Source organism: Ictalurus punctatus, chromosome 16 (genome assembly GCF_001660625.3).
Source record: "Ictalurus punctatus breed USDA103 chromosome 16, Coco_2.0, whole genome shotgun sequence".
In the NCBI taxonomy this organism is placed as follows: domain Eukaryota; kingdom Metazoa; phylum Chordata; class Actinopteri; order Siluriformes; family Ictaluridae; genus Ictalurus; species Ictalurus punctatus.
The window spans coordinates 5,348,002-5,374,406 of record NC_030431.2 but is presented as its reverse complement, the minus strand read 5'-3'; the positions used below and the strand labels follow the sequence as shown (position 1 = coordinate 5,374,406).

Below are 26,405 nucleotides of genomic sequence, written 5' to 3'. Positions count from 1 at the left end.
GGATGATGGATGTACAGTACACTGAAAAAAGTAATAATGCATGGCCATTTATGGTTTCCATAAAACATATATTTAAATTAACCTGAAATAATAAAGTCACAACTGTTAATTAATATGACTATTTACAGATGTCTTTATTATTATTATTATTATTATTGTATTTTTTTAAAATATAAATAAACAATCCAAATTATTGATAATAAACAGGTCCACACCAGGACATCACTCTCTGTAACACACACTGTGTACTGTAGATTTACATCTCCACTAATACTTTCATCTTTTTCACTTGGGATTGAATCATTTATGAGGAAATAAAGGCAGATATTTTGTGTATAATACTGTGACAGTATAGTGTGGGTCAGGATAAATCTGAGAACAAACACATTTAATTAAAAAAAGAAAGGCACATTATTGAAGCAAGATCAAACTTTATTAATTAAAACATGGATAAAAACGGAAACGGTACAGTCTTTGGCGCCATATTGTCACGTGATTCACTTCCACGTTAATTAAAGTCCACGGACTGGTCATTAGAGGAACCAATCAGAGTCAAGCTTTGCTTTCCGAGTCCATCACCCAGAAAAGCAAACTTTTAATACTTTATGAAATTTGTTTTAAACTTTTATATCAAGATATTATTAACAGTAGAATTCATCATGTTTAACATGTTTTTGTTTGTTTCTAGAAAACAGCAGGTCATTCTATGAAAACCATATTTTACAGCACACTTAAATATAAGTTATCATCATCATCATCATTATTAAATCCATTTCTGTTTATAACCATTAAATGAAAAGAGTACAGCTGGTCACAAACCAACCACACAGTCAAATCACTACAAAACACAAAGATAAATAAATTCAAAAACACAAGAAAAAAAAAACAGTATTTGGCAAAATGTAAAAGGTATCAAACCTTTAAAGGCACTGCGCGGTTTAATAACACAGCATCCGGCAATACATTCAGTATATTTATACAGATTTATAATAATAAAAACATTAACATATAACCAATAAACTTGAACACAAACTGCATTTAACTGACAGAACATGTCCAGTAAAATCCAATAAAGAGGACATTTAACATGCTCATAAAATCACACAAAACTCAACTTTAAAAAGAAAAGCAGTCTAAAAAGAAAACAGTAAGAAATTTCTACGGCAAGAAAAAAGGAAATAAAACCATAATAATAATAATAATAATAATAATAATAATAATAATAATAATAATAATAATAATAAATGATGAAAGCATCATTATTTATCTAAAATATACATTTCAGTAGCTGTGTGATAACAGCTATTAATAAAAGTAATAATAATAATAATAATAATAATAACAACAACAATAAAAATAATAATGTATTATTAAGTAATAATCAATTAATAATAATTAAGTATCACTGCTTAACACAGTGGGGGAAATAAGTATTTGACACATCAACTGTTGTTTTATTAAACATATTTAAAATGCAACAATTTACATGAAACATAAACCAGATGGTATCAACTCAAAAATGTATAAAACAATACACAGCTGAAGAAATCATAATATTCCCATCCAAAGTTATGTACAATAAAGTGGAATGACATGAAAAAGTATTGAACTCAGTAAGAAAACCACTGAAGCAGCTGATTGAACTGACAGGTTCTCCTAGCTGTGCTGGTTAGAATCAGCCGTGTTAGTGCATGTGGGTTGGTTTGTACTTCAGCTCTGTGAAAAAGGGAAATCCATCTTTGACTGCAGGTAAACAAATCATCTGTCACCAAGCTGTTACACAATAAACATCTCGTGATGTTTAGAGGTAAACAGCTCTCCCAAGAGTGTCACTATAAGCCTGTAGCGTAGCAAAGGCACTGGATACTGACGGCATTCTCATCTCTTAAATGTTCCTATAAGCTTGACTGAGGTTATTATCCACAAGTGGAAGGAACATCACTCGACCATCAACCGTCCACACGCAGGAGGTGCTCATAAGATTTCTGACCAGGCCTTCAGAAAGTTAGTCAGAAGAGAAGCCCAAGAGCAAAGGACCACTCGAAAAGAGCTCCAGAAAGACCTGGACGCAGCAGCTTCAGTCATCATAGAGAAAACAACAGGCAATGCACTCCATTTTAACGGTCTCCATTCATCGTCACCCCGGATATCGCCATTACTGGAAAAAATGGCATGCTGAAGCCTGTCTGAAGTTTGTTCCAGAACATTGGGAGAAGTTCTGTAGATTACTAGGAGAACATAGTGAGATCAGACGAGACAAGAATCTAACTGTTCTGCAACAATATAATGCGCCATGTTTGGAGGAGAAATGGCTCTGCATATAAGCCTAAAAATACCTACAGTGACGTTCAGAGGTGGAAACATCCAAGTGTGGGGCTGTATCTCTGCTCATAGCACTGACAGAATCCAAATGATCAAAAGGACAATGAATGGAGCCATGTACTGGGAAATTCATGAGAAGAATCTGTTTCCATCCACCAGGATGATGAGGATGGGGCCCAGGTGGAGCTACCAGCAGGACAACAATCCAAATCATATTGTAAAGAGGACTCTCAACTGGTTCCACGGGAAGAAAATAACGGTGTAGGAATGAAGCAGTCGATCTCCAGACTTAAACCCAATAGAAAATCTGTGGAACGTACTGAAGATCAACATTCACCAGCGGCTCCACCGAATCTTCAAGATTTAAAGACTGCGTGGAAGAATGAGATGAAACCCCACTGAACTCTGGGAGAGATTAGATTCTTCATACAGGAAGCGTCCTGAAGCCGTCAAACACAGTGTGTACGATACTTCTTTCCTGTCATTCCACTTCACTGCAGCACTTTTATTTTTTAATTGGAATAGTAGGATTTCTTTAGCTGTATAGTTTTATTAAATTAATAGCAATGTCTGATCTACACTTCATGTGAATATCTGCACTGGAAATATGTGCTGAATACTTATTTCCCCCACTTATTAATATACTAATTATTTACTAATCAATTTAGGAAGATTATATTTGGATAATATTTGTATTGTAACATTTGAACCCCAGCCGGTTCCAGCCTTCACATTTTCTTTCACTCACTACATGAAGTTAAAAATGAAATGACACTTTAAAGTGCAGCTCTTTATCATTAACATGACGACGATGATGTTATTGTCAGTGATGCGCCGTGACGTCCGATCTAACCCACACCAGACTGTGTGATTCACATCTGCGTATCCCACAATTTCTGTGTTTAACATGTCCCCCCTCGTCCACTACCGCTTAACTGAGTCCCCTTAGGCCGTTAGTTCCTCTCTCAGCTCGAGTGTGTAAGACAAGTGGACATCAGAGTGGACTTAGTTACCCAGAATGCATTGCTGTGCTCTGAAACAGTGCAGATGGAGCAGTGCAGCCACACTGTGATGAACCAACAGCTCCGATACACACTTCTCCCTTCACACACACGCACACACTCATGTGTTGGAGACTGTGTTAGGATGCTGTGTGTCTCTACTGCAGCACACACTTCTCCTTGTTGCTGTATTTCATGCGTCTGAGCTCTAAACCTCGCTGCAGACGAGCATCCTCCTCCAGCGCCCTGCACATTTATACACATTTAAAAAAATAAAACACTGTAGGATACACACAAATCATAATTATCATGATGAGAGAGTGTGTGTGTGCGCGTGTGTGTGTCTCACCCTCTCTCCTTGGCGTCCATGTCTCTGACTAACTCATCACGCTGATTGACCAGAGCAACGAGTTCCTGCAGGAGGAGCGCTTCACGGTGCTGATGAGCTTCACTCTTCTGCCAGTCTGACACACACACACACATGCACACACACACACACACACATTAAACATGGATATTACATATCAAGAACATTAGCTTTGTAGCATGTCTTGGCCAGACCCCTGTGTTTTACCTTCGACAGCCATCATGGCTCTGAGCTCTCGGGTCAGGAGCTCAAACCTCCTCTCCAAGTCCTGTTCCTCCTGCCTGCACACACACACACACACACACACACACACACACACACACACACACATAAATTAATCAAGCAATTAATCAGCAGTAATGTGTGTGTTTTTGAGCATGTGTGTGTGTGTGTGTGTGTGTGTGTGTGTGTTTGTGTGAGCTCTTACAGACTCTCAAGGTAGTCCTGCCTCCTTATCAGAGCGTTCTTCTTATTGACCAGTGTGAACCACTCCTGTATCAGCTTCTCCTCCTGCTCCTTATCACTGCCTACACACACACACACACACACACACACACACACACACACACACACACACACACAGTACTACTGTAGCAGTGTTTTATACTTTAAAGTGTTTTATTCTCTGATGCAGCTCTTGAGCCCCGCTGCTGGTGTCAGTCACTGTCCTGTTGGTTTTCCTGTATTTTAGCATTGTCTCGCCTGTCTCACCGTGTCTCACCTGTCTCCATGAGGCGTCTCAATTTGCGCTCCACCACGGCTGCACGGGTGTCGATGTGTTTCTGCTCGAGCTCCAGAGCCTTCAGCTCATTCACCACATACTGACTGGTGTCCTGCAGACACTGACCCACACACACACACACACACACACATACACACATACACACATACACACATACACACATACACACATACACACACACACACAGACAGACAGACACATAAAGAGGGAGAGAAAGAGACAGAGGGAGACATACAGGGACAATGACAGTAGCACACATAATAATGCAAACAAGACAGAAAACAGGAGAAAAGAGAGACAGGTTCGATTTAGCAAAAATACAGAGTGCGAGTAACTGAGAGTAAAACAGAGCAAGGCTGATACAGCAATAATCAGTGAAAAAGTGAGACAGTGTGAGAGAAACCAAGTGAGAGTGAGACAGTGTGAGAAAGACAGTATGAGAGAGACACAGTGTGAGAGAAACCAAATGAGAGAAACTGAGTGAAAGAGAGACAGTGCAAGAGAGACAGCGTGAGAGTGAGACAGTGAGAGTGTGTAACTGACCGTCGGTTCCTCATCTGCAGGTTCAGGCGATTCTGTAAACAGAAAACTTCACACATTAATAATTACTCAATTGGGATACTGGGATACTCAACTGTGTCCCAAATGCTAACAGTTAATGACTAGTTCTTACTGTACTGGAAGACAACAGGAAGTGAGTTTAGAATTTTGTAATGAGTTACCAGTACGTGTCGTGTCTCTGTCTGCTGCTGGACATTTCTCCTTGTCTTTACTCGCCTGCTGGAAGACGAAAAACAAATCCTGCTTTATACCATTTCTACACACGGACACTATTCAAGGACACGTGGGGACACTACACAGGGACAGCATGAAAGGACATGTGGGGACACTACGAAAGGACATGCAGGGACACTACGCGGGGAGTCTATTGTCGAATGCTGCAGTTTACAGATTTACACACAACTTTACTAAAAGACTGATAAAGGAGGCCCAACGGGAGTAAATGGCACTATTTTTTCCACTTATATATTCAGTCATTGTTCTCACCTCACTCTGTTCTCTCTCATCCTGCTGTACCGGTACTACTGGAGTCTGCACTGCTCCATCTGTCCTCATCTCATCCCCCTTTAATGGCCGTTTAATCCGGGGCGGGGGGATCAGAGCCCCGTTGGTTGGACCCTCTCCCCCCGGTGTGTCTGTGCCATTGGTTTGGGAGATGGCATAGCTGGACTCGCTGCTGTTCCTCTCTAACTGCAGTACGCTGAGGTTCTGACCTGAGAAGTGTGATTGGATCTGACTCAGGTACGTCATCACCATGAGCCGATCCGGAACCGACAGCAGAACCAGATCAGAAGGGTCCAACAAGCGCGAGATCCCCAACTCTGAGAACCCATCAAAAGCCTGCACAAACACACAGAACAGAGAGCAGGCAGACATGAGGGGTCAAAGAGCACTACATTGTAGACAGAGAGACAGACAGAGAGAGACAGACAGACAGAGAGACTGATAGACGATCTTTACTCACCCTCTTGTTATTCAGCTTTATATCTTGAGGCTCCAGGACATTAAAATCACTGAAAAAGTCAGAAATTAATACAGTTTAAATGTTTAATGCAGAGGTGTGTTCAGGTGTGTTTACATTTGTTCAGGTCTAAGTGTGCCCAGGTGTGTTGAGGTGCATTCAGGTGTGTCCAGGCGTGCTGAGGAGTGTGTCCAGGTGTTTTCAGGTGTGCGGAGGAATGTAGTGGTGTGTCCAGGTGGTATGTTCAGGTGTGGTGAGGAGTGTAGAGGTGTGTTCAGGTGTGTTTAGGTGGTGTGTTCATGTGTGTTTCAGTGGTGTGTCCAGGTGTGTGTCTAGGTGTGCTGAGGAGTGTAGAGGTGTGTCCAGGTTTGTTCAGGTGTGCTGAGTGTAGAGGTATGTTCAGGTGTGTTTAGGTGGTGTGCTCAGATGTGCTGAGGAATGTAGAGGTGTGTTCAGGTATGTTTAGGTGGTGTGTTCAGGTGGTGTGTTGAGTGACTCACATCTTGTCCGGGTGGAAGTGGTGGAGGATGGCGCAGAAGGCCAGGCCGTTCCTCCAGGACGTGCTGAAGTTCGTCACCTTCACGCCCCTGTAGTCCTTTGTGACTTCCTGACACCACTGCAACAACGACTGACTGCTGCTCACCAGGGCGGGGCTCGGGAGGGGAGCCTATAAACAGACAAGTAGACAGTTCTTATTGTGCCGTCTACACGGTACCTAGGGAGCACTACAGGGTCTATTAGTGTGTTTCATCAGATAATGGACGATCAGTAACCCGTTCAGGTGCTGGCGTGTTGTGTCTGACGTCCTGTAGAGTGAATGGTGGAGGGATGTTTTTCTTCTTGCTGCGAGGCAGGACAGTCGGTGGTGTCTTCACCGATTCTGCACACGCAGAGGTTTGGACGACGTTCTCCATAACCTCACTTTCACTTTCCACCTTTAACACAGATCCCGAGATTCCTAAACGAGAGGAATCTTCACCCAGCAGCTCGCACCTGTAACAGCCAGAGAGCGTTTTACTTCCCCGTCCTCACACACACACACACACACACACACACACACACACATATAAGCACATACACGCACCACGTGAGCACAATGAGTCTCTGATTAAAACTTCTTTACACCACTGTACAGTTGAATACTGGAATCTGATTGGACAGGAGGTGTGCATTATTTCAGTATAACAGCACAGGTAGTTCTGTCTGTAACATGAACAACAGGTTTATATTTATGCGCTCCTTCTAATGCGTTGTTTCTATAGTAACCACTCAGACACAGGGACGTGTATGTTGCATTGAATTAAAAACAGTGTAAGTGTTACACAAATGTGTAAGTGTGATGTGATGTTTTTGTTAGGAGATATTTATGGAAGCATTGGCACCCTGTCCAGGGTGTACCCTGCCTTGTGCCCGATGCTCCCTGGGATAGGTTCCAGGTTTCCCCGTGACCCTGAAAAGGAGTAAGCGGTATAGAAGATGGATGGATGGATGGACAGACATTTATGGAAGCAGTCTCAGTTATAAGTGCTTTGTAAAAGTTTCCCAACTCTGGAATAGAGGAGTTTACCAGTAAAATAACAAGCTGTGTTTTAAAGAGAGAGTGAGAGTGAGAGACAGAGAGAGAGAGAGAGAGAGAGAGAGAGGGAGAGAGAAAAAGAGGGGGAGAGAGAGAGAGAGTCTGGTGAAAGAATGACTGTTTATCGCAGCTATTACGTAACTCAGATGTTCCACAGCATTTAACTATAAACCGTTATAATGAGTCACACCATTAACACTTAACCGTTAATCACAGTTCACAACATTAGCATGATTAGCATTTTTACAGACGTTCTTCAGTGTTTATGTCTGCTTTGCACATTTGATTGTGGTTTCTAAAACCGCAGTACAATATCTGTGTTAAAAGATAAACAACTAAAAAAAAAAGTTTTTAAATATTCATCCCTAATAATTGAACATATTAAATAACAAAATAAATGTGTTTGGGTGTGTTGAGGTGTGTCCAGGCGTTTTCGGGTGTGTTATGGTGTGTTTAGATGTGTCCAGATGTGTTGAGGTTAATAAGATTCTGGTGGTTTCTGATCACAGTGTCAGGTCACGTTTACTCAAGATACAGTAATTAATCATCAGTGTTAATGATCAGCTCTGATCCTGACTCGTTCAGTACACTGCTCTAAACGCTCCGCGTGATCATCCGCACGAGCCAATCAGAAACCATGTCTTTTAGTGAATATTGATGAATTCTGTTCTCATCGCACTTACAGATTGTCCGGGACCGGAGCAGGTTTCAACGTTTCTATCCAAGCCCCGTCAAGCTCTTCTTCCTCAGCACTAACTCTGTCTTCTGGAACATTCTCTTTTTCTAACCTTCCGGTAGATTTTGAAGTTAGTGTCTCTTTTCTCTCATCCTCTAACAACAAAGCTCGCTCGTTCTGGCTTTCACATGTCTCTGTTTCATCAGCAGCATCTACAGTGGGTTCTCCAGAGCTCACAGGTAGTTCTGGTGATGTAGTGCAGACTCTGTGTTGAGGCGGAGGTGTTGGAGGTAGATCAAAGTCAGACTCGGAAGGGATGAGACGCTTCCTGGGCTGAGAAACCAGAACAGGAACAGGATCAGACAATGGAGTTGTGTCCATATCGTCTGCCATTTGACAAATCTTCTCCAGCAGGAAGCTCTCCTCTGACACAGCAGAAGGCTCTTCAGTAGTTTCAGTAAGAGAGTCAGGTGATTTTTCATGTTGAGGTGAAGGCACACGCTGTGGTACCACTGAGCTCCCTGGAAAAATGTTTTTAAGTGATCTAACTTTGGCATCATCTGACTCTTCTTTAGCTGTTAAAGTTCTTGTGGTATCGTCTGGTTCTTCCTGTCCCTTTTCTAAAGCACTGGTGACATCATCACGCTGTTCCTTAGACAATGCTATGAATCCTTTGACCGCATGTAACTGTTCTTTAGCTGTACCTACAGATCTACTGAGATCATCTGGCTGTTCTATCACTGCTCCTAAAGGTCTCTCAATATTATCTACCTGTTTAGCTGCTCTTTTGGCATCATCTGGATGATCTCTTACTAATTCTGAACATGTGCTAGCATCATCTGGTTGTTTTTTAGCACCTCCTAAAGATCTTTTGACCTCGTTTGGCTCTTCTTTCACTGTTCCTAAACATCTTTGGACATCATCTGGCTGTTCCCTAGCTATTACTGAAGATCTCTGGACATCCTCTAGTTCTTCTATCACCGTTCCTAAAGATCTGCTGGTGCTTTCCTGCTGTTCTTTTGCTGCTCTTTTGACATAATCTGGCTGATCTTTTTCTGTTCCTAAACATGTGTTAGTATCAGCTGGTTGATTTTTAGCTTTTACATCATCTGGCTGTTCTATATCTGCTTCTAATGATCTCTTGATGTTATCTCGCAGTTCTTCATCTATTTCTGAACATCTACTGCAATCATCCGTCTGATCCTTAGATGTTCCTACAGGTCTACTGACATGATTTGGTTTATCTTTGGCTTGATCTAAGGATTGTATAACTTCATTTGCCTGATCTTTTCCTGTTCCTAAAAGCTGTTTGAGGTCAGCGGACTTTTCCTTATCTGATTCTAAAGATGGTTTGATATCATCTGACTGATATGTTGCTATTTTGCTCTTAAAGATATCTGATGCTGGGACTTCAATGAGAAGATGTTCTTTCCTCGCTTGAGGCACAGCGAGTTCAGCCTGTGTGTTGACATTGTTAGTACACTCTGATGGAGGGATCGTACTACCCCTCATCTGTTCCTCATTCTTACTTCCACTTCCTTCGTTTGTGTTGTGCTGTAGTAGAACAATAGCTCTGGAACCAGAGGGAACATTCAGCTTGACTTCCTGCACTGAAGCTCCTTTCTGCTTGGTTTCATGAAGTTTTGCATCTTTTGCAGCTTGTGGAGGATTTTTTTCCTCAGCTTGAGAGTTTTGTAACACTGACACAGGCTTCCTGTTGAGGATCTCGTTCGATGCTGGCGATTCCTCCGGTCTGTGAGAAACGGGACACCAATGAGGAATGCCATCACAAACACGGCATCTCCTATGCACTCATTATAAACATGCAGCTTGCAGACACGAGTAAACAGCCACAAGCACCTCTTAGCCTCAAGTGCCTACACTTATTAATTCCAAACTTTTAGTCTGAAGTGCAAAATATCAGCTTTAATTCAGCAATGTGTTGATGAACCAAATCACATCGCTATTATACATGCATATTACACTTTAGGGGATCAAAAAGAAAATCTCAAATTAAGCTATAATGTTTGGTGTTTTGATGCTCTACCAGCAATTTCACTTCCTGTGTTTTTTCCCCAACATCTTCAGTCAGCAAAATTTAGATTACTGAGATTTAGGTCACATGGCTGACTTCTCCTTTTCATCCCAGAGAAACTCCACACTTGCATTAGCTTTTTATTTGGGGTCATTGTACTAAAAAAAAAAGGGTTTTAAGGCATCTGATTGGATACGAGAATGTACGATGTGTCTGTTCACTTTAGCTTGTTAGTAAAAATGCAGCCGTGGTACTACCACCACCACCATGTTTTTAAACTTAAAGCCTGCACTTATAAATAATAGCCTGCACTTATAAATGCAAACTCAAAGTTAGTTTCAAAATCAATCTGCAATAAATGAGCAAGCAAACACAGCAAAATCAGTGCAACTCCAGTTCATAAAGTCAGAAACCAGCAGTCATGAAGTTCACAGCATAAAACTGAAAGCACAATCCACAGCTCAGTAGCTCTGTCTTCACGTATTATTTTAAAGGACGAGTCTACAAACATGAACCATTTCTTCTGTATCAGACCATAATAAGCAGTTCTTAATCATACTGCACTGCAGTGATATAGAGATGAAGCCCTCATGCTTTTGCACAACAGCAAACTTCAGACACTTGCCATCAACAACGCTCAACACCAATCTGCAACACCTGCACAAGCAAAAAAGGTGCAACTCCAATTCCTCTCTTCAGAGGACATGCAGAAGAAATCTGATGCTGCTCAAGAACCTCAAAAACATCTAAACTCCAATTTCACCAACATGAAGCCACTAAACATTGCCTCATGCACTTACCCTTCATCCATATAGAGCTCAGCAAGCCACACTGTCCCTAGATCCTCCTGCCCCACCTCAAACTCCAGCTCCTCTTCTACCGTTTCAGACAGTACCAAGGGTATCACATACGTCTCCTTCTTCTGGAGATCTGGTTTAATTTCTTCAGGTTCCTCATTAGCATTCTTTAAGTGTTCTTCACTTGCTATGTCATCCAAATTGACTTGTTTTAAAAGTAGAACATCCTCAGTGGAATAAAGACCTAGTGCATTATTATTATCTGGACTGGTTTTAGTTTCTGGAAATGAAAATGGCTTTCTGGACTTCTCAAAATTTGGTTCTGAGCTCTCACTTGCTTTAGGTTTCTGTTCATTTTTCCAGGCTTGACCTCCTACACTTGAGGATTCCTCTTTGCTTATCTTCACCTTGCGTACTGTTCTTTTACCGTTGCTTGTTTCAGCTTCTGATTTGTTTTTTAAAAACTCTGCTTCTCTTTCTACATCTGAAGCAGCCAACCTCAAGCAGTCCACTAGGCTCCTTCCTGAAGATGCTGAACCCGATGTCACACGCCTCGTTTCGTCGTAGGAAATTTGAGAGGAAATGCCTTCTTTAATCATTGGGGCCTTGTTATGTTCCTCTGTTGCTTCTTTTGTAGCTTTGATCAGGTTTGTATCGCAAAAGGGCTCAGGTGGAAGGATCTCAAACTCTTGGTTTCCAGATTTTGTGTCTTCAGGATTGTCGGTTTCTGTAGGACTCGACTGCATCAACATGGACGTCACCGTCTCATAACTGGAGAAAATGGAAATCACCACAAGGAACAAACCAGAGGCCAGAAGTGAACTAACAGACTTGACAAACATTCCATATTGTCATGCAAATTCATCAATATCTTATGATCCATGCAGTTGCAGGAGCCACTTACGCCATGTTCCTCCATTTCCTCTCACACTTACCCTTTATACAAAACACCAATTATCCCTTTTACAAGACCTGAAGACTCTGAACACGTCTCTTCCTGCTCAGAAACAAAATCCTGATCCTCAGCGGGTGATTGTTCTTCCTCTGAAAACTTATTTCCATCATTTGGCTTCTGAATTTTCCTACTGGATTTATCTTCATCAGTCTTTTCCATCGACTCCTTCCCTGACTCTGTGGTGAAACCGATGACTCCAACATCAACACCTTGTTTGTTCGGAAAGTTTCCCACTTCATCTTGCTTCTTGCTTTCAGCCACCCATCCAATATGGCTGCCATGGCATGGAATGACGGGGAAAATAAAGAGGTGTGTTTGGTGAAATCTGCTTTTCTCACCATTCGAAACGTTCAGTTGTACTAAAACACCTCGTAAACAGACTAGATGTTCAACTCATGCAAGTCCTAAAATCTTACATACACACTCCATGCAGCAGAAACGTCTCCATCTTACCCTCCTTCCAGATTTGCCTGTTCGGTCTCTATTTCACCTGGAATTATTCCCTCGTTCCAGTCTCTCGTATCCTTTTTCTCCAAACTGGCCCAAAGCGGACCCTCATTAGTGACCTCTGAATCTGCATCTGTTCTCTCCACGTTGTTAATATTTAGGTTTGTGTCATCGACAGCTAACAGAGGCGCTAATGCTAATGAGGGAGGTGGAGCTGGAGGAGTTGCTGATGGTATCAGAGATGTTATGTCACATTCCAGCTTCTTCTCAATAATCGCAGCTTTTGGTTTATATATAGCTGTCTTTAATTCTCTCAGGTCAAGCTTCTGCATGTCTCTGGCGTGGTCTGAGCTTTTATCTCCACTGTGAGACAGAAACACAGTGATGGTGTGGGTTTAGGACCAAAACACACACATACCTGGTGTTAAACATTTCCCTAGTGAGTGACTGAGAATCTTAGAACAGCACAGACTGTATACTCAAGGCCTGAAGCATTCGCCATTGAGTCTGATTTCACTCTGCACTAAAAAAAAATCAGAAAATTTAACGTGAAAATCAGATGCATTTTCATTTTGTGCTGCAGCTCATCACGTACGTACATCTGACCCTCAGCGTCTGTACAGCACCAGAACCTTACACTCGTCTCTATAATGGAGTGTATGGTTTAAAAAAAGGAAGAAACGATAAAATCACAGCCCAGACACAGTAATAGTGTGCACACACACACACACGTTATCATTATCATCATCTTCACACTCACCCCACTGTTCTTGCCTCCATGTTACTGTCTCCATCTCCATGTGTCGTGTCTCTGTGCGTCTCTGCTCTGACGTCCGGCTCGTCTCGCTGATCCCTCACCCTCTCTAACGCTGCCCACAGAGGGGTCTCACTCTGACCACTGGGGGGCTCAGGAGTGTGTGTGTCTGTGATGTTTGCTTGTTTGGTGTGTGTACTTTCAGTGTGTGTGTCTGTGGCAAGAGTGTCTATGGTTTGTGTGTACTTAATGTGTTTGTTTGTTAATGCAGTGTGTGTATCTGCAGAGTGTGTGTCCTCAGTGTGTGTATCTGCAGAATGTGTGTCCTCAATGTGTGTTAATGCAGTGTGTGTATCTGCAGAATGTGTGTCCTCAGTGTGTGTTAATGCGGTGTGTGTATCTGCAGAGTGTGTGTCCTCAGTGGTGTGTGTTTCAGCCTCTGTGATTTGGGGGTCAGTGCTGATTTTGGGTAGATCTGTAGAGATTTGATTTAAGCTGAGAGAGAGAGAGAGAGAGAGAGAGAGAGAATTAGATCATATAGGTGAGCAGAGAGACAGACAGTAAGACAGACAGTCAGACAGACAGAAAGGTGCTGAAGTGAGAAACTGGATGTAAATGCCACAGTCAGATCTGATTTCACATCACTGTTGCCACAGAAACCATGGACAAGATGTAAACAGGAAGTAAAACCAAAACAAAAGCACACAGGAGACTGACCATAAAGCAGTGAGAGCGAGAGTAAGACAGATGGACAGATAGACAGATCACAAAGTGTTTTATGGTGTTCGTGTGCGTCGGTGACAGTGACTCTGTGTGTGTGTATGTGAGAGAAAGAGAAAACTGTACACTATTACTGTAAAGAGTTCTGATCTAATCGTCTAATGGGTTTGTTGATTTGTCCCTCCGGGGAACTTTAATGGTTCCTTTCTGAGAGAGGGTTCCAAGTAGAACCCCTTTACAAATCTAGACCCCTCACACATCTAAAGAACCTTTGAGGAAATCTATTTTATAAGAATGTGTGCAGTGAGAGAGATGTAGCTGTATTTCATAAATATGTGAAAAAATGGGATATAAATATAGGAGTGCTGCCACACCCCTACTATAACTCCAACTCTTTATATGTACTCCACCCCTCCCCTAAAAACTGCACGTTGACCGACACTGTGGTGCTGTGTGTTAAACACTGACTGGTGGAGCAGAGAGGTGTGTGACACAGATCCAGACTCAGAACCAGCTAAACAGTGTCGAGGTGTGATGTCATAAACATGCAACTTTTTTCTCCATCACTTCCAAATTCTTCTCTTCTCTCTCAGACTTTGCTCATCACACACGCTCTCCCCAGCGGCACATGTCCACATCACGGCCAGGCAGTGTGAACACCCAAACACACAGATTCACAGCAGCGTGTGTGTGTTGCTATACTTACCTGCTGTCACTCACAGAGGTGTGATCTCGTTCAGGCTGCTCCTCGTTCTCACGCTCGCCCCTCAGCAGTGAGGAGATTACGATGTTGTCTGTAATCGTCACTTTGTCCCCGTCAGACCAGTTTAGATCAGTTTGACTCACTGGTTCGTCCTTCTTTTCCTCCTGTTCTGGTGACTTCTCATCATCCTCTGTGATGAAGAGTGTGACTGGGGTGGGGACAGGAACCTCTTTATCACACAGTGTCTCGGTGGGTGAAGGTGTGTCTATAGTAAGTGGACTTTTCTTCTCCATATCTCCACCTGCAGGTGCTTGAAGAGGCGGAGACGTCACACACACGGTGTTAAAGTCCTCGTCTGTAAAGTCAGGCTCCTCTTCCGCGAGAGGCGGACGCTCCGCCCACCACATGCTCCCCGACTGTTTCTCTGGGACGGACGACACAGACCCAGATACGGAGAAAGGCCATGGAGGAGGGACAGTCTCGATGTCCACCACTTCCCCCGATACAGGAAGTTCAGCAGACTTTCCTGCTTTCCTGAGGTCAAAGGACAAAGTGTGTGAAAAAACACACACCATGCAGCCTTAGCATGCTGGAGGAGAAGTGTGTGGGTGAGTAGGAGTGAGACAGAGGGACTGCGCTTTGGAGTCTTGTCTATGCAGACAGACAGACAGCCAGACAGGCAGCACTGTACCTCATGTACCCAGCAATTTATCCACAAATAAAGGACAACTTGCACACTTTTAAGGACAGAAAAGTCTAAAAGAGGAGCGGAGCAGTCTGTCTACGTCAAACCGGAAAAAAAACATTCCTGGGGGGGGCGGGGGGAAGGGGTGTCTGATCCACACTGTCCTGTCCTGGGGGGGTCTGATCCTGTGTGTGTGTGTGTCAGATATATTATAAAGACAAACACATGAACACACATACACGCAGTGACTCGGTGCAATCAGAGCGCTAATGACGTTAGCATAGCAGAAGAACAGCTGCAGTGAGTCATGTGTGTAAATTTAGACCTCAGAAATCCCGAGCACAGACACTAAAGCTGATCCTCATCATCTGCTCCACTCACACACACACACACACACAGAGTTTCACCCGGCTGTTTCTAACTGTGGAACTGTGGACACGTTCCAGCCTCTAAACTGAAATAAACAGAGACGCAGGTACCAGATGAGTAATGAGAGGAAAAAGCTGAATAAGAGAGATGAGGAACAGAATGAGGGCAGATGTTTATTTCCAGGTGAACTGTAATGAACTTCCTCCTGCTCTGTGTGTCTACAAAACCCTTAGCAGAACCCCATCACTTCCATTTTGGATCAAGAAGAAGTGATGTCAGAGGCTGACAGAGAGGGTTCACCCAGAAGTGAAGGCTTTCATTTAACTGACCAGCTTTCTTCAGTTTCAGATGTCGTAAAGGCCCTTACAGGAGCCAACCAATCAGCAGCTTCGATTTAACTCACGCACACACACACAGTGGAACTGCACAGTCATTACAGTCCTACCACACTCACTATAGTCACACTTTCTATCCACCTATCTTTTCTTTCTTTACTGACCTCAGTGTAAACATTCACTCCTGTTACTCCTGTACCACACGTCGCTCTGGACATGTGTGAGAGAACGTTAGCATGCACAGCCATGTTCGGTTAGTTAGCCGTGTTATTCAGCTCTCTCTTAATAGCACTAACTGTTAACAATCTGAGCTGAGGAAGCGACCGAGTGCAGTACACTACACAAGGTACACACGGTTGAATGAAACACAGCCGAGTCACTCACCTCTGTTTATCAACACACTCTGCAGGAATGGACTGGGAGTTAGCCTTGCTGCTGTTAGCCTCGGCCTGTGATGAGTCTGAGAGGACAGAAAACACGAGATGAGGAGGACATTTGCACCAGGGGTGTCCTATCTTATCCGGAAAGGGCCAGCGTGGGTGCAGGTTTTCATTCCAATCAAGCAGGTCCCACAACTCACCCACACCGGCCATTTCTGGATAAGATTGGACACCCCTGATCTCCACAGTGAGAGGTCAGGGTCAAAGGTCATGTGGTTCCTGAACTCTAACTCAGACTCACGCCAACGATGAGAGTTATCCTCTCAATTAATAAATAAATAAACATAAGGAATCAATCTTTTCAACATATAATAATTCTATATTATTTAACTGGTATAATCACATTTAATCTAACTGTGGTTTACATTTAGATCAAAATTAGATCAGAACTGGAGAGGAAGTGAGAAGCTACGTTTATCAGTTTAAATACCTGAGAGTGAAGCAGGCGGCAGAGGAGTGAGAGAGAGTGAGGAAACGAGAGAAGAACGAGTGGTAGGAGTAGAAGAAGCAGAGGAACAAGTGAAAAAGACAGAAGGAGGTGCAGAGCGAGTGGAAGGGGCAAATTTTAGAGCATGGTCCAGGTCTGAGGGGGTGACTGGGGGGGCAGTTTGGGGGGTAACAGGAGGGTCTGAGAAAGCAGCAGGGGCAGAAACAGGATCACAGAAGGCATCGAGATCAGGGCTGACGAGCAAAGGCACAGGGGTCACGGGGTCACGGCCGGCCGAGCTCCATTTATCCAAACACAAGGGAACTGCAGGAGGAGGAGATGCGAGAGAGAGAGAGTGAGAGAGTGAGTGAGTGAGAGAGTGAGTGAGAGAGTGAGTGAGAGAGTGAGTGAGAGAGAGAGTGAGAGAGAAGGAGCTGAAAGAGGAGTTAATCATCAGAAGATCTGAGCAGTGAAGCAGCAACAGGGAATGATAAACTGGTAGCCATACGTTCCTATTACCTTTTAGCAACATTAGCCTTAGCTACATTAATTTACAAATTGTGTAAATGTTTGTCTTTGTGTGTGTGTATGTGTGTGTATAGTGAGTTGTGTGTGAGTGTGTATGTGAGAGTGTGTGTGTGTGTATGTGATAGTGTGTGTGAGAGTGTGTGTGTGTGTGTATAGTGAGTTGTGTGTACCTGACGCTGAGCTGGATGGAGATTTGAGAGTGTGAGAGAGACTCAGAGATGAATGTTGGGATGAGTAGAAGGGGATGGGAGACGGTGAGACATGATCCTGTACCATTTCGGTTTTGAGGACAGAAACCTGAGGAGCATCTAAGACCAATACAGAGAGAGAGAGAGAGAGAGAGAGAGATTTGAGAGTGTTGTTATAATAATAACAATAATAATAATTATTATTATTATTATTATTCTCACCTTTCAGAGTGTCAGCAGCAGCAGTTTGGCTGAAAACAGGAAGTGCAGGTTCAGAGGAAGCAGCATCAAAGGGGCGTGGCTGTAGCAGGTCAGAGGTCTTGGCCAGGGTCATGTTGAGGTCATCAGTACCAGAACATCTCCTTGTGAAGGATGCAGGAGCTGAAAGAATGGAGAGTAAAATAAAGAGGGCGCGAGAGAGAGATAGAGAGACGACTCTCTCACAACTGAACACGACGTGATGAGGTGTGGTGGCCTTAGGTGAGAATAATGATGAAGAATGAATCAGGAAACACACACACAGTGTGGAATTAATCATCTCACACTTACACTGTGTGTGTGTGTGTGCGTGTGTGTGTGTGTGTGTGTTACCTGATCCAGGTGAAGGCTGGAAGATTTTGGGGAGGGCTGGAGGAGACAGACCCGGTGTAAGTGTGTGTGAGTGTGTATGTGAGGGCGTGTGTGTGTGCGTGATAAGTGGAGCTGGCCGTTGGGCAGAGGGAGAGTATGATGGGCGGAGAGATGGATTGGAGGGAGCAGGTAAAGGAGGGCGAGACTGCAGTGTTGGATTAGAGACAGAGATGAGGACCGGGTGTGAGGGAACGACAGCACCTGAGAGACAGACGAGAAAAAAAAGAGAGGGACAGTGACAGAGGAAAAAGAGAGAGAAAGAGAGAAAGAGAACGAGAGAGAGAGAGAATGTGTGCGTGTGTTTGTGTTTGTGTGTGTACCTGACGCTGCAGTGCTAACATTAGATGTTTTATCTGCATCTTCGTCGCTCTCATTAAAGTCGTCCAGGTTCCCGATGTCCGTCGGCTTCACACTCATCAGACTTGCCACACTCTGCATGTCCTCATCTCTACACACACACACACACACACACACACACACACACACCCCAGGACATGACCTCATCACACTGCATGACTTCTCACTGAGTGTTTGTTGTGTCATGTGGGCGGAGACGTGTTCAATAACGCTATTCATGTGGACGGGATTTTTTTTTTTTTAAATATAGATGTGATTCATTCACTTGTGATTTACAGAGAAGATGGAGATGAACCCTGAACCCCTCGCAGTGTTGTGTGTTAAACTCACGTGGCTTTTCCCTCTTTGAGGAACACGCAGGAGAGCGAGAGCTTCAGCGTGGCTTCAGTCACCTTCACTGATAACGGCTTCAGTTTCAGCATCAGGTCGGTCTGAGTCACCGTCGCGCTCGCAAACTTCTTTAGGTTCACGTCCACTGAAGCCAAAACCTTACGCTGACCTTTCGCTGTTTCCTACACACACATATACACACGATCACCTCTGTTAGAATCATTAACTACAGCGATGTTAGCTTCATCTACAAAACAAGTGATGATGATGAAGAATACAGACCGTTGCTCTGTGTGTGTGTGTGTGTGTGTGTGTGTGTGTGTGTGTGTGTGTGTGTGTGTGTGTGTGTGTGCGCGTGTGTGTGACTTCAGTGTGTACTTGTTCAATAACAGGTTCACTAAGTACTAAAATATCTACAATGTTCTTTAATATGTGTTTCAAAAATCCATCATTTCTAAAATATATGAAATACATTAACCTTTAAACTTTAAAAAGGTTTAAATAGAGGTAAACACTCACATTTTCAATGACGAATGTCCAGTCTTTGTCCTCAAACTCGTCTGCATGAGTATCCTTAATAAAATAAAAAAATATATAAAATATAAATACACACTCTGTAATCAGCAGTAATGTGAAGTGACGCGTTCACAGATTCTAATCAGATTTGTGTAGAAATGTAAATAGAAGTCACTCATTTCTATCGACGAGTAAAAGGACCTGACCTTGAAGAGTGTGACGGTGATGTCGACGTTCTCGGGTACGGGCCACACCACCATGCCTCTGTACGGGTTTTTAATCCCCGGCTGCCAGCTGTGGAGCTGAAGTACACGTTCATTTCATAATCAGTATTTATTTCTACACACAGTGCTGGTGTGTACGACTCCATGTGAAACGTCTCTAACGTCGAATTACAAACAGAAACACAGCTGAGGAACTGAAAAGCTGAGCGCGATGAAAAACAAAAATGTGATAATAATAATAATAATAATAATAATAACAATATTATACACAGTGCAGAAATAAAGTGTAATTCAGTGTGTAATTTAAAGCAGAAGGGAAAAACAGACTGATTCAATGACATTAGAGTGATTCTGTGTGTTTGAGAAGACAGGATGAACATGAAGACATGGTGTGTGTGGCGCTCTTTGATGACATCATCACACTGCTCCTTTATTCAGCATATTGAATAGAAGAGCAGCAGGACACACTTTACTGTTTGTACTGGTGCAAATGTTCAGTAACAATAGGCTTGTGTGTGTGTGTTTTACCTTTGAGCAGATGCGTCTGTTCCTCCTGGTCCACACCACACGCAGTTTATCAGGCTGCCTGAAACAACAAACATCACACACACACCGATATTACTGTTCCATATTCATTATTATATTCATTATCATTATTATTATTATTTATCACTAAATCCTGCACTCATAAAGACACACACACTGTCAGGTTGAAGCAGGTTGAGGCAGATGCAAATGCAGTCTCAAATTTAAAGCTTAATAAAGTTAATAAACTAAACATAAAACAGGAATGATGGAACTCTTGGTAAGGTACAAGAAACAGAAACAAGAAAGCACAACATTATAATTAAAGACAACACACACGAGTGCAGCGTAAAACGTGTCTATATATACACACACACAAGTGCTAATTAATCAAAAACTTGAAACAAGTGAAAGCAGATATGTGACGTAGTGCAGTGGCTGATGGGAATCGGAGTCTCTAGTCCTTTCGGGCTTTTCCATGACACACACAAGCAATTTACTCAATCGGTGTTTAATCAGTGTCCCGGCGTTGAGACTGAATAGTGTGTGCGTGTGTCTGTGTGTGTCTGTGTGTGTGTGAGTGTGTGTGAGAGAGAGAGAGAGAGAGAGAGAGAGTGTGTGTGTGTGTGATATTGTAAAACCGTGAGCTATAGAAGAATTGCAGGAAATCAGACCTGCTCATGTGACTGATTGTTTTTGACTCTTGCTGCAACGATGAACTCAGTCTTTCCCTCCACTCTGAACATTTAGAATGAGATTTACACCACGCTGCTGCTGAGTTCTGGATCGTGATTGGTCGTCAGGTGTTGATTAGTTTTCTATAACAGTGGCTCTGACAGTGCAAGTTTATATTAACACGCTCGTTTTAATACGTTATCGTTTCTATAGTTAGAAAATGTGTGTAATCACTGATCTGGTGAAGTTTTCTGTAAATGTAACGTGTACGGAAGGAGTCTACAGTGTCAGCATTGTGTAACAGTCAGAGGTGAAGCTGTGAATTAAAGTTTCCCATGTCTTCAGGACAGAGGAGTTTACGCTTCTGTGAGGTTTCTTAGTAATGTGCGTAACAAGCTGCGATTTTTTTCTTGTTAACTTGAAGGAAAATAATCAACTGCACAGCGGTAACAGTAACCCTATCACACCACACCATCACTCAGTACTTTCACACACACACACACACACACACACACACACACACACACACACACTCCCTCACACACACAAACACACACAAACAAAGTGCTTATTACTTCCTACACAAAAATTAGCTTTCATATTTAAAAATACTCATCCCCAACATAGAACTAGGCTGCAGTGTGTTATATTTATCAGTCTGTGTGTGTGTGTGTGTGCGTGTTCCAGTAACTAGTGAAAAATAAAAACAAACACAGATACAGTGTGCTCTCATCATCATAAGATCATATTGCAGAAGGTAAAGCTGTGCATAATACTGAACAGCAGGAAGTGAGACGAGCTCAGGTTACAACACACACACACACACACACACACACACACACACACACACACACACACACACACACACACACACCCCCACACACAATCTCAGCTGTTCATCATCAGGAAGTCAAAATGCACAGAGAGTCATACAGATACTCTGTATGTGTGCGTGTGTGTGTGTGTGTATGTGTGTGTGCACGTGTGTGTGGACTCCCACCTTCAATACAAAGTGTCATTTAAAACCACCATCAATTTGTATGTGCTGATAATCAGCTGATAATCTGATTACCTCAACATGAGCGCGCACACACACACACACACTGCCCTCAGGAAGAAGTCAGCACTTTGTGTAGGAGATGAAGTGTGCAGAATATCAGCTATTTCTACATGTCCTTATTTTAGACTATGTTAAACTCAGTGTTCTTCTGAATGATGCCAAACACACACACTCCCTCACACACACTCCCTCACACACACTCGGCACTGCTTCACACTCCTTCACACACACTTACACTCCCTCACACACACTCACACTCACACACACTTGACACTGCTTCACACAGGTGTATCAGACACACAATATAGGGTGTCACAAAATTAACACTTTTCAGCAAAACCTCTTCCAAAATCTTTCAGTAGTTTTCATAGATATATTTATATTTTCAGATTGCCTTTGACAAAAGAAGAAAGTATTGAACTCATTCTCATGGCCGGTTAACAGCAGAAGTGTTAAAACGAGTTGATCGTGAGTGGGAGAGATGACTCTGTGTGTATTTACAAAGACATGGCGATCATGTACAGGACGTTTTTAAATTTCCCCTGTATATAGACTTTTGGGACATTAATATCATGACATATTAACATCCTGATACTCTCACCTGAGAATCGTCAGGTCTCTGTGCTTTTATAACACTGTTTTAATTTAATCTCCTAATCACATTTAATCTCATCATCATTTACACTGAGAGTCTCTGATTAAACACTGAGGGAGTGTGTAATGTCTTTAATCGCATCAGTGATTTAAAAAACTCATTCCCTTAAAGAACTCTGTTCTTTACATTATTCATTTTATTCCATTTTTATTCACACAGGTTTTACATTAGCTGTTATCTCCTACTGAAGTCTTTTATTCCTTTCATGTAATTGTTCGAATTATTTATATAATTTATTATTATTTTCAATGTATTTAATTTATACTCATCTTTTTTTATTTATGTTTTTACATTTTTATGTTTATATGTTTATTTGTGATATTTATTTTTAATTCATATATATATATATATATATATATATATATATATATAAATAATTTTTTTTTTTTGTCCATTAATTTAATTTATTTATCATTTATTTATTCTTATCCAGATTACAGGTATTTTACACACCTCACACAGTAAACACAGTTTAAACTTAAACTGGTCATATTTTTCCAGCATTAACACAGCAGTGAGGTGTTTATATGTTTATAATATAACATACGTTTATAATATAATATATGCTTATAATCAGCAGCTCGTCAGTGAGTAGTGCACACTTCCACACGTCTCGCATAATGATCTCTGTGTTATCATAGTGTGAGGTCAAAGGTCACCGTGCCACGATTACGCTGCGTTTCTCCGATCAGATGTACGGTCCTGATGACACATGAGTTTTGACCTTTGACATTTTAGAACAAACAAAATCAGTGAGTTTGTGGCTGTGTCTTGAACCACACGCTACTGTAGTTTTAATTTTAGCCTCTTTAAAATGAGCAGGGTTACAGCTGTGTCCTAAACCACATACTATCATCACTTATAAACAAGTTTTACAAAAAAAAAAAAAAAATGCTGAGTGAGTGCAAAGTGCACCCTAACCAGTGTGTACTATTTTAACATACTAGGACTACTTGTATTAGTTGGGGAGTGAAAGTGTGTTATGTCATTTGGGACAACTGATTTTTGTCTATAAGTAGCCTACAGCCATACCTATAGTATGCAGCACACTACTTATATATACTATTTAGAGAGTAAGCGTGAGGTTTGGGACGCAGCCACATACTCATTATTTTATTCTTCTATATTAAATAGAGTTCCCCCCATCACTACTGTGATGTACTGTTTAGGGAGGTTTGAGACACAGCCACAGAATGAATGGCAGCCTGTATCACTACAGGTAGTGCACTATTTTGCCACATGATTTAGTGTAGTTTGGAACGCAGGCTATTTTACTCAGAGATGAGATCTATTACAGACATGGCATTGTGTTTAAATAAAGCCTGTAGCTTTAAACTTAAACTTTAACTGACATTATTCTAGTACACTATTCAGTGCAGTAGCCTAGTGTGCCTTTTGGGACTCAGACCCCTCATCTCTTTAATATTCTGTATTAAACAGTCAGGTAAAGAGCTGATGTGCGGTTTGTGACACAGCCATAATCGTAATAACTCACTGTGATGTGCTGATTAGCGTGAATTGGGACGCGGCCTTATAAAGAACTTCAAAGCGTGTAAATGTAATACGGAAGCGGCGCGCGGCTTTAATCAACTTCATACAAAAGAAATAGAAAAAGGAAGTGAAATTAAGGCGCGCGTGGCGTGACAGTGAACACTTTTACGCTGAACAAAAAAAGAAAACACAGTCAAAACCAATAAAACAGTATTTTAATGTGAGTTCAGTGTTCAGTCCACACACAGGAAACTGCGCTCTAACGGAACACACCCGTGCGCGAGCGCGCGCGCACAGACACACACACACACACACACACACACACACACACACTGGAGTAAAGTGAAACATGAAAGCTCACCATTTCTTTGTGCACTCCACTGTGAGTTCCTGATATGAAGCCACGAATTGGAACCTGGTGGCCTTCTTCCCGACCCTCTGCAGTCTCTTCCACACCGAACTCATCTCCTGCAGAACGCCGCGCGCGCGGGGGCATTAACCAGCTACTGAGGGGAACTGACAGTTTAAAAAGCGGCTTTGAAGTGGAACTGCGCCTCCTGCCCTCCTCGTTTCCTCCTCTCTTCCTCCTCTCTTCTTCAGCTCCCGAGATGCGGCTCTAATGTCACACTTCTGTCAGAAAAACTCCCAAATGTGTCAGAGCACAGTCTCTCACAGTCTCTCTCTCTCTCTCTCTCTCTCTCTCTTTCTTACACACACATACCCCGACCGGAGTGTTAATGAGGTAAAATAATCCTAAATACCTGAGTGTAGCGGCGGGAATGAAATTCTGAAGCCCGTCACCGCGGCGGAGGAAATCAGAGTAAATAAATAAACGTTAGAGAGATGAGTTGGTATTAGTGTTAGTGCTGGTCTAACAGCTGCACGAGTGAAGGGTGCTGTCCGGGTTGCCAGATTTCACTAATCAGGGCTGAGTTGGATTTATTCGGGGTTGCCTGGTTGGTGATTTAAAAGTCACCGCTTCAAAGGAAGACTTTTACATTCAGTAATGTGGCTGATGTTTTTGTCCAAAATGACTTACACCTGAGACAGAACACATCTGAGCAGCTTGGGCGTGTAAACTAGACATTTACAAGATCATTGGACAAGAGGGGTAGGAGGAGTGAGAGGGGTAGAAGAAGTAGAAGGAGTGATGAAGTAAGAGGACTGGGAGAGGGGTAGGAGGGGTTAGGAGGGTGGGAGGGGTAAGAGAGGTAGAAGGGTGGGGAAATGAGACAGAGAGAAAGTGGTCCAATCTGGCAACCCGGGTCTCAGAGAGGGGGGTGAATCAGCATGCAAACCTGGAGATGAAGTAACATGCAAAACACACACACACACACACACACACACACACACACACACACACATTTATTATATATTTATTTTACTGAACTTTACACACAGTAAATTTTCTATTAACATTTTTATTAACATCACTTTCATTTTCCTTTTTCTGAGCCTCACTTTTTCCATTAGTGAATGTGTGAGTGTGAGTGTGTGTTCTAATGATAGCTAACACCCACAGAGTCATAACAGTAATTAGTTCAGTTATTAACAAAAACATGTCTGGACCAAAAAATAACATGTTTAACAACAACACCATATTCCTATTAACCAGCAGTGTGTGTGTGTGTGTGTGTGTGTGTGTGTGTGTGTGTGTGTGTGTGTGATAGTGATTCAAGTGGCAAGTGTGTAATCATATGATCAATTCCCAGTACATGATGTGTACGTGTGTGTATCAGTGTGTGTGTGTGTGTGTGTGTGTGTGTGTGTGTGTGTGTGAGAGAGAGAGAGAGAGAGAGAGAGAGAGAGAGAGAGAGAGAGAGAGAGAGAGATGCAGAGTGGTGGTCTGAGATGTCACATTATTTCAGATGTCACTGTGGTGATATGAAGGTTACAGTGATGATATGTTTAAATATGTAAACATTTACACAAAGTGCTTTAACATAAACACATACAGTCATGTTAAAAAGTGTAATAAATAGTTGTTGTTGTTTTTTTACATATTTGGATGAACAAACATTTGATCCTCTTTGAAACTGTGCCTATTAATAAAGGTGACATTTCGTAATAATTTTCAGAATGTAAATTAACAAAAAACAGATCAGTCACATGGAAAAAGTAAGTACACCCCTAAATTTATCACACCTTCAAATCCATAAAATTAGTATCAGGTGATGAAGATTGGGTGTCAGTGATTAGAACCTGTCTTATTTATCTTATTTAAACCCCTCTCATATCTAGCATCTGGAGAACCCTTTTTTTATTGAGGTGTGTGGTGTCATCATGCCAAGATCTAAAGAGTTGTGGATGCCTATGAGTCTGTCAAGGGCCATTCCTTGATTCAACTATGAAT

General features: G+C 42.3%; 1 protein-coding gene across 12 annotated transcripts; it reads right to left on the bottom strand.

Annotated features, from left to right (window-relative positions):
• Positions 1-411: 411 nt before the first annotated feature.
• On the bottom strand, positions 412-25,093 carry ehbp1l1b (EH domain binding protein 1-like 1b). Of its 12 annotated transcripts, XM_053686576.1 has the most exons (29): positions 24,814-25,092; positions 24,414-24,668; positions 20,175-20,232; positions 19,629-19,724; positions 19,426-19,479; positions 18,907-19,088; positions 18,540-18,667; positions 18,181-18,420; positions 17,812-17,970; positions 17,572-17,709; positions 16,877-17,197; positions 16,391-16,466; positions 14,621-15,151; positions 13,201-13,689; positions 12,447-12,803; positions 11,974-12,267; positions 11,042-11,809; positions 8,214-9,959; positions 6,728-6,947; positions 6,455-6,621; positions 5,958-6,006; positions 5,480-5,833; positions 5,155-5,212; positions 4,976-5,007; positions 4,412-4,532; positions 4,118-4,217; positions 3,898-3,971; positions 3,673-3,787; positions 412-3,569 (listed from the first exon to the last, which is right to left on the bottom strand). In XM_053686576.1, the coding sequence occupies exons 2-29, from the start codon at positions 24,515-24,517 to the stop codon at positions 3,482-3,484; spliced, it is 7,119 nt and encodes a 2,372-aa protein (XP_053542551.1). In that variant the 5' UTR covers positions 24,518-24,668; positions 24,814-25,092; the 3' UTR covers positions 412-3,481. The 12 variants fall into 12 exon arrangements, with proteins under 12 accessions (XP_053542551.1, XP_053542552.1, XP_053542554.1 ...); XM_053686577.1 differs by having other exon boundaries at positions 5,155-5,209; positions 24,414-25,093; XM_053686579.1 differs by having other exon boundaries at positions 4,412-4,523; positions 5,155-5,209; positions 24,414-25,093.
• Between the last annotated feature and the right edge of the window lie 1,312 nt (positions 25,094-26,405).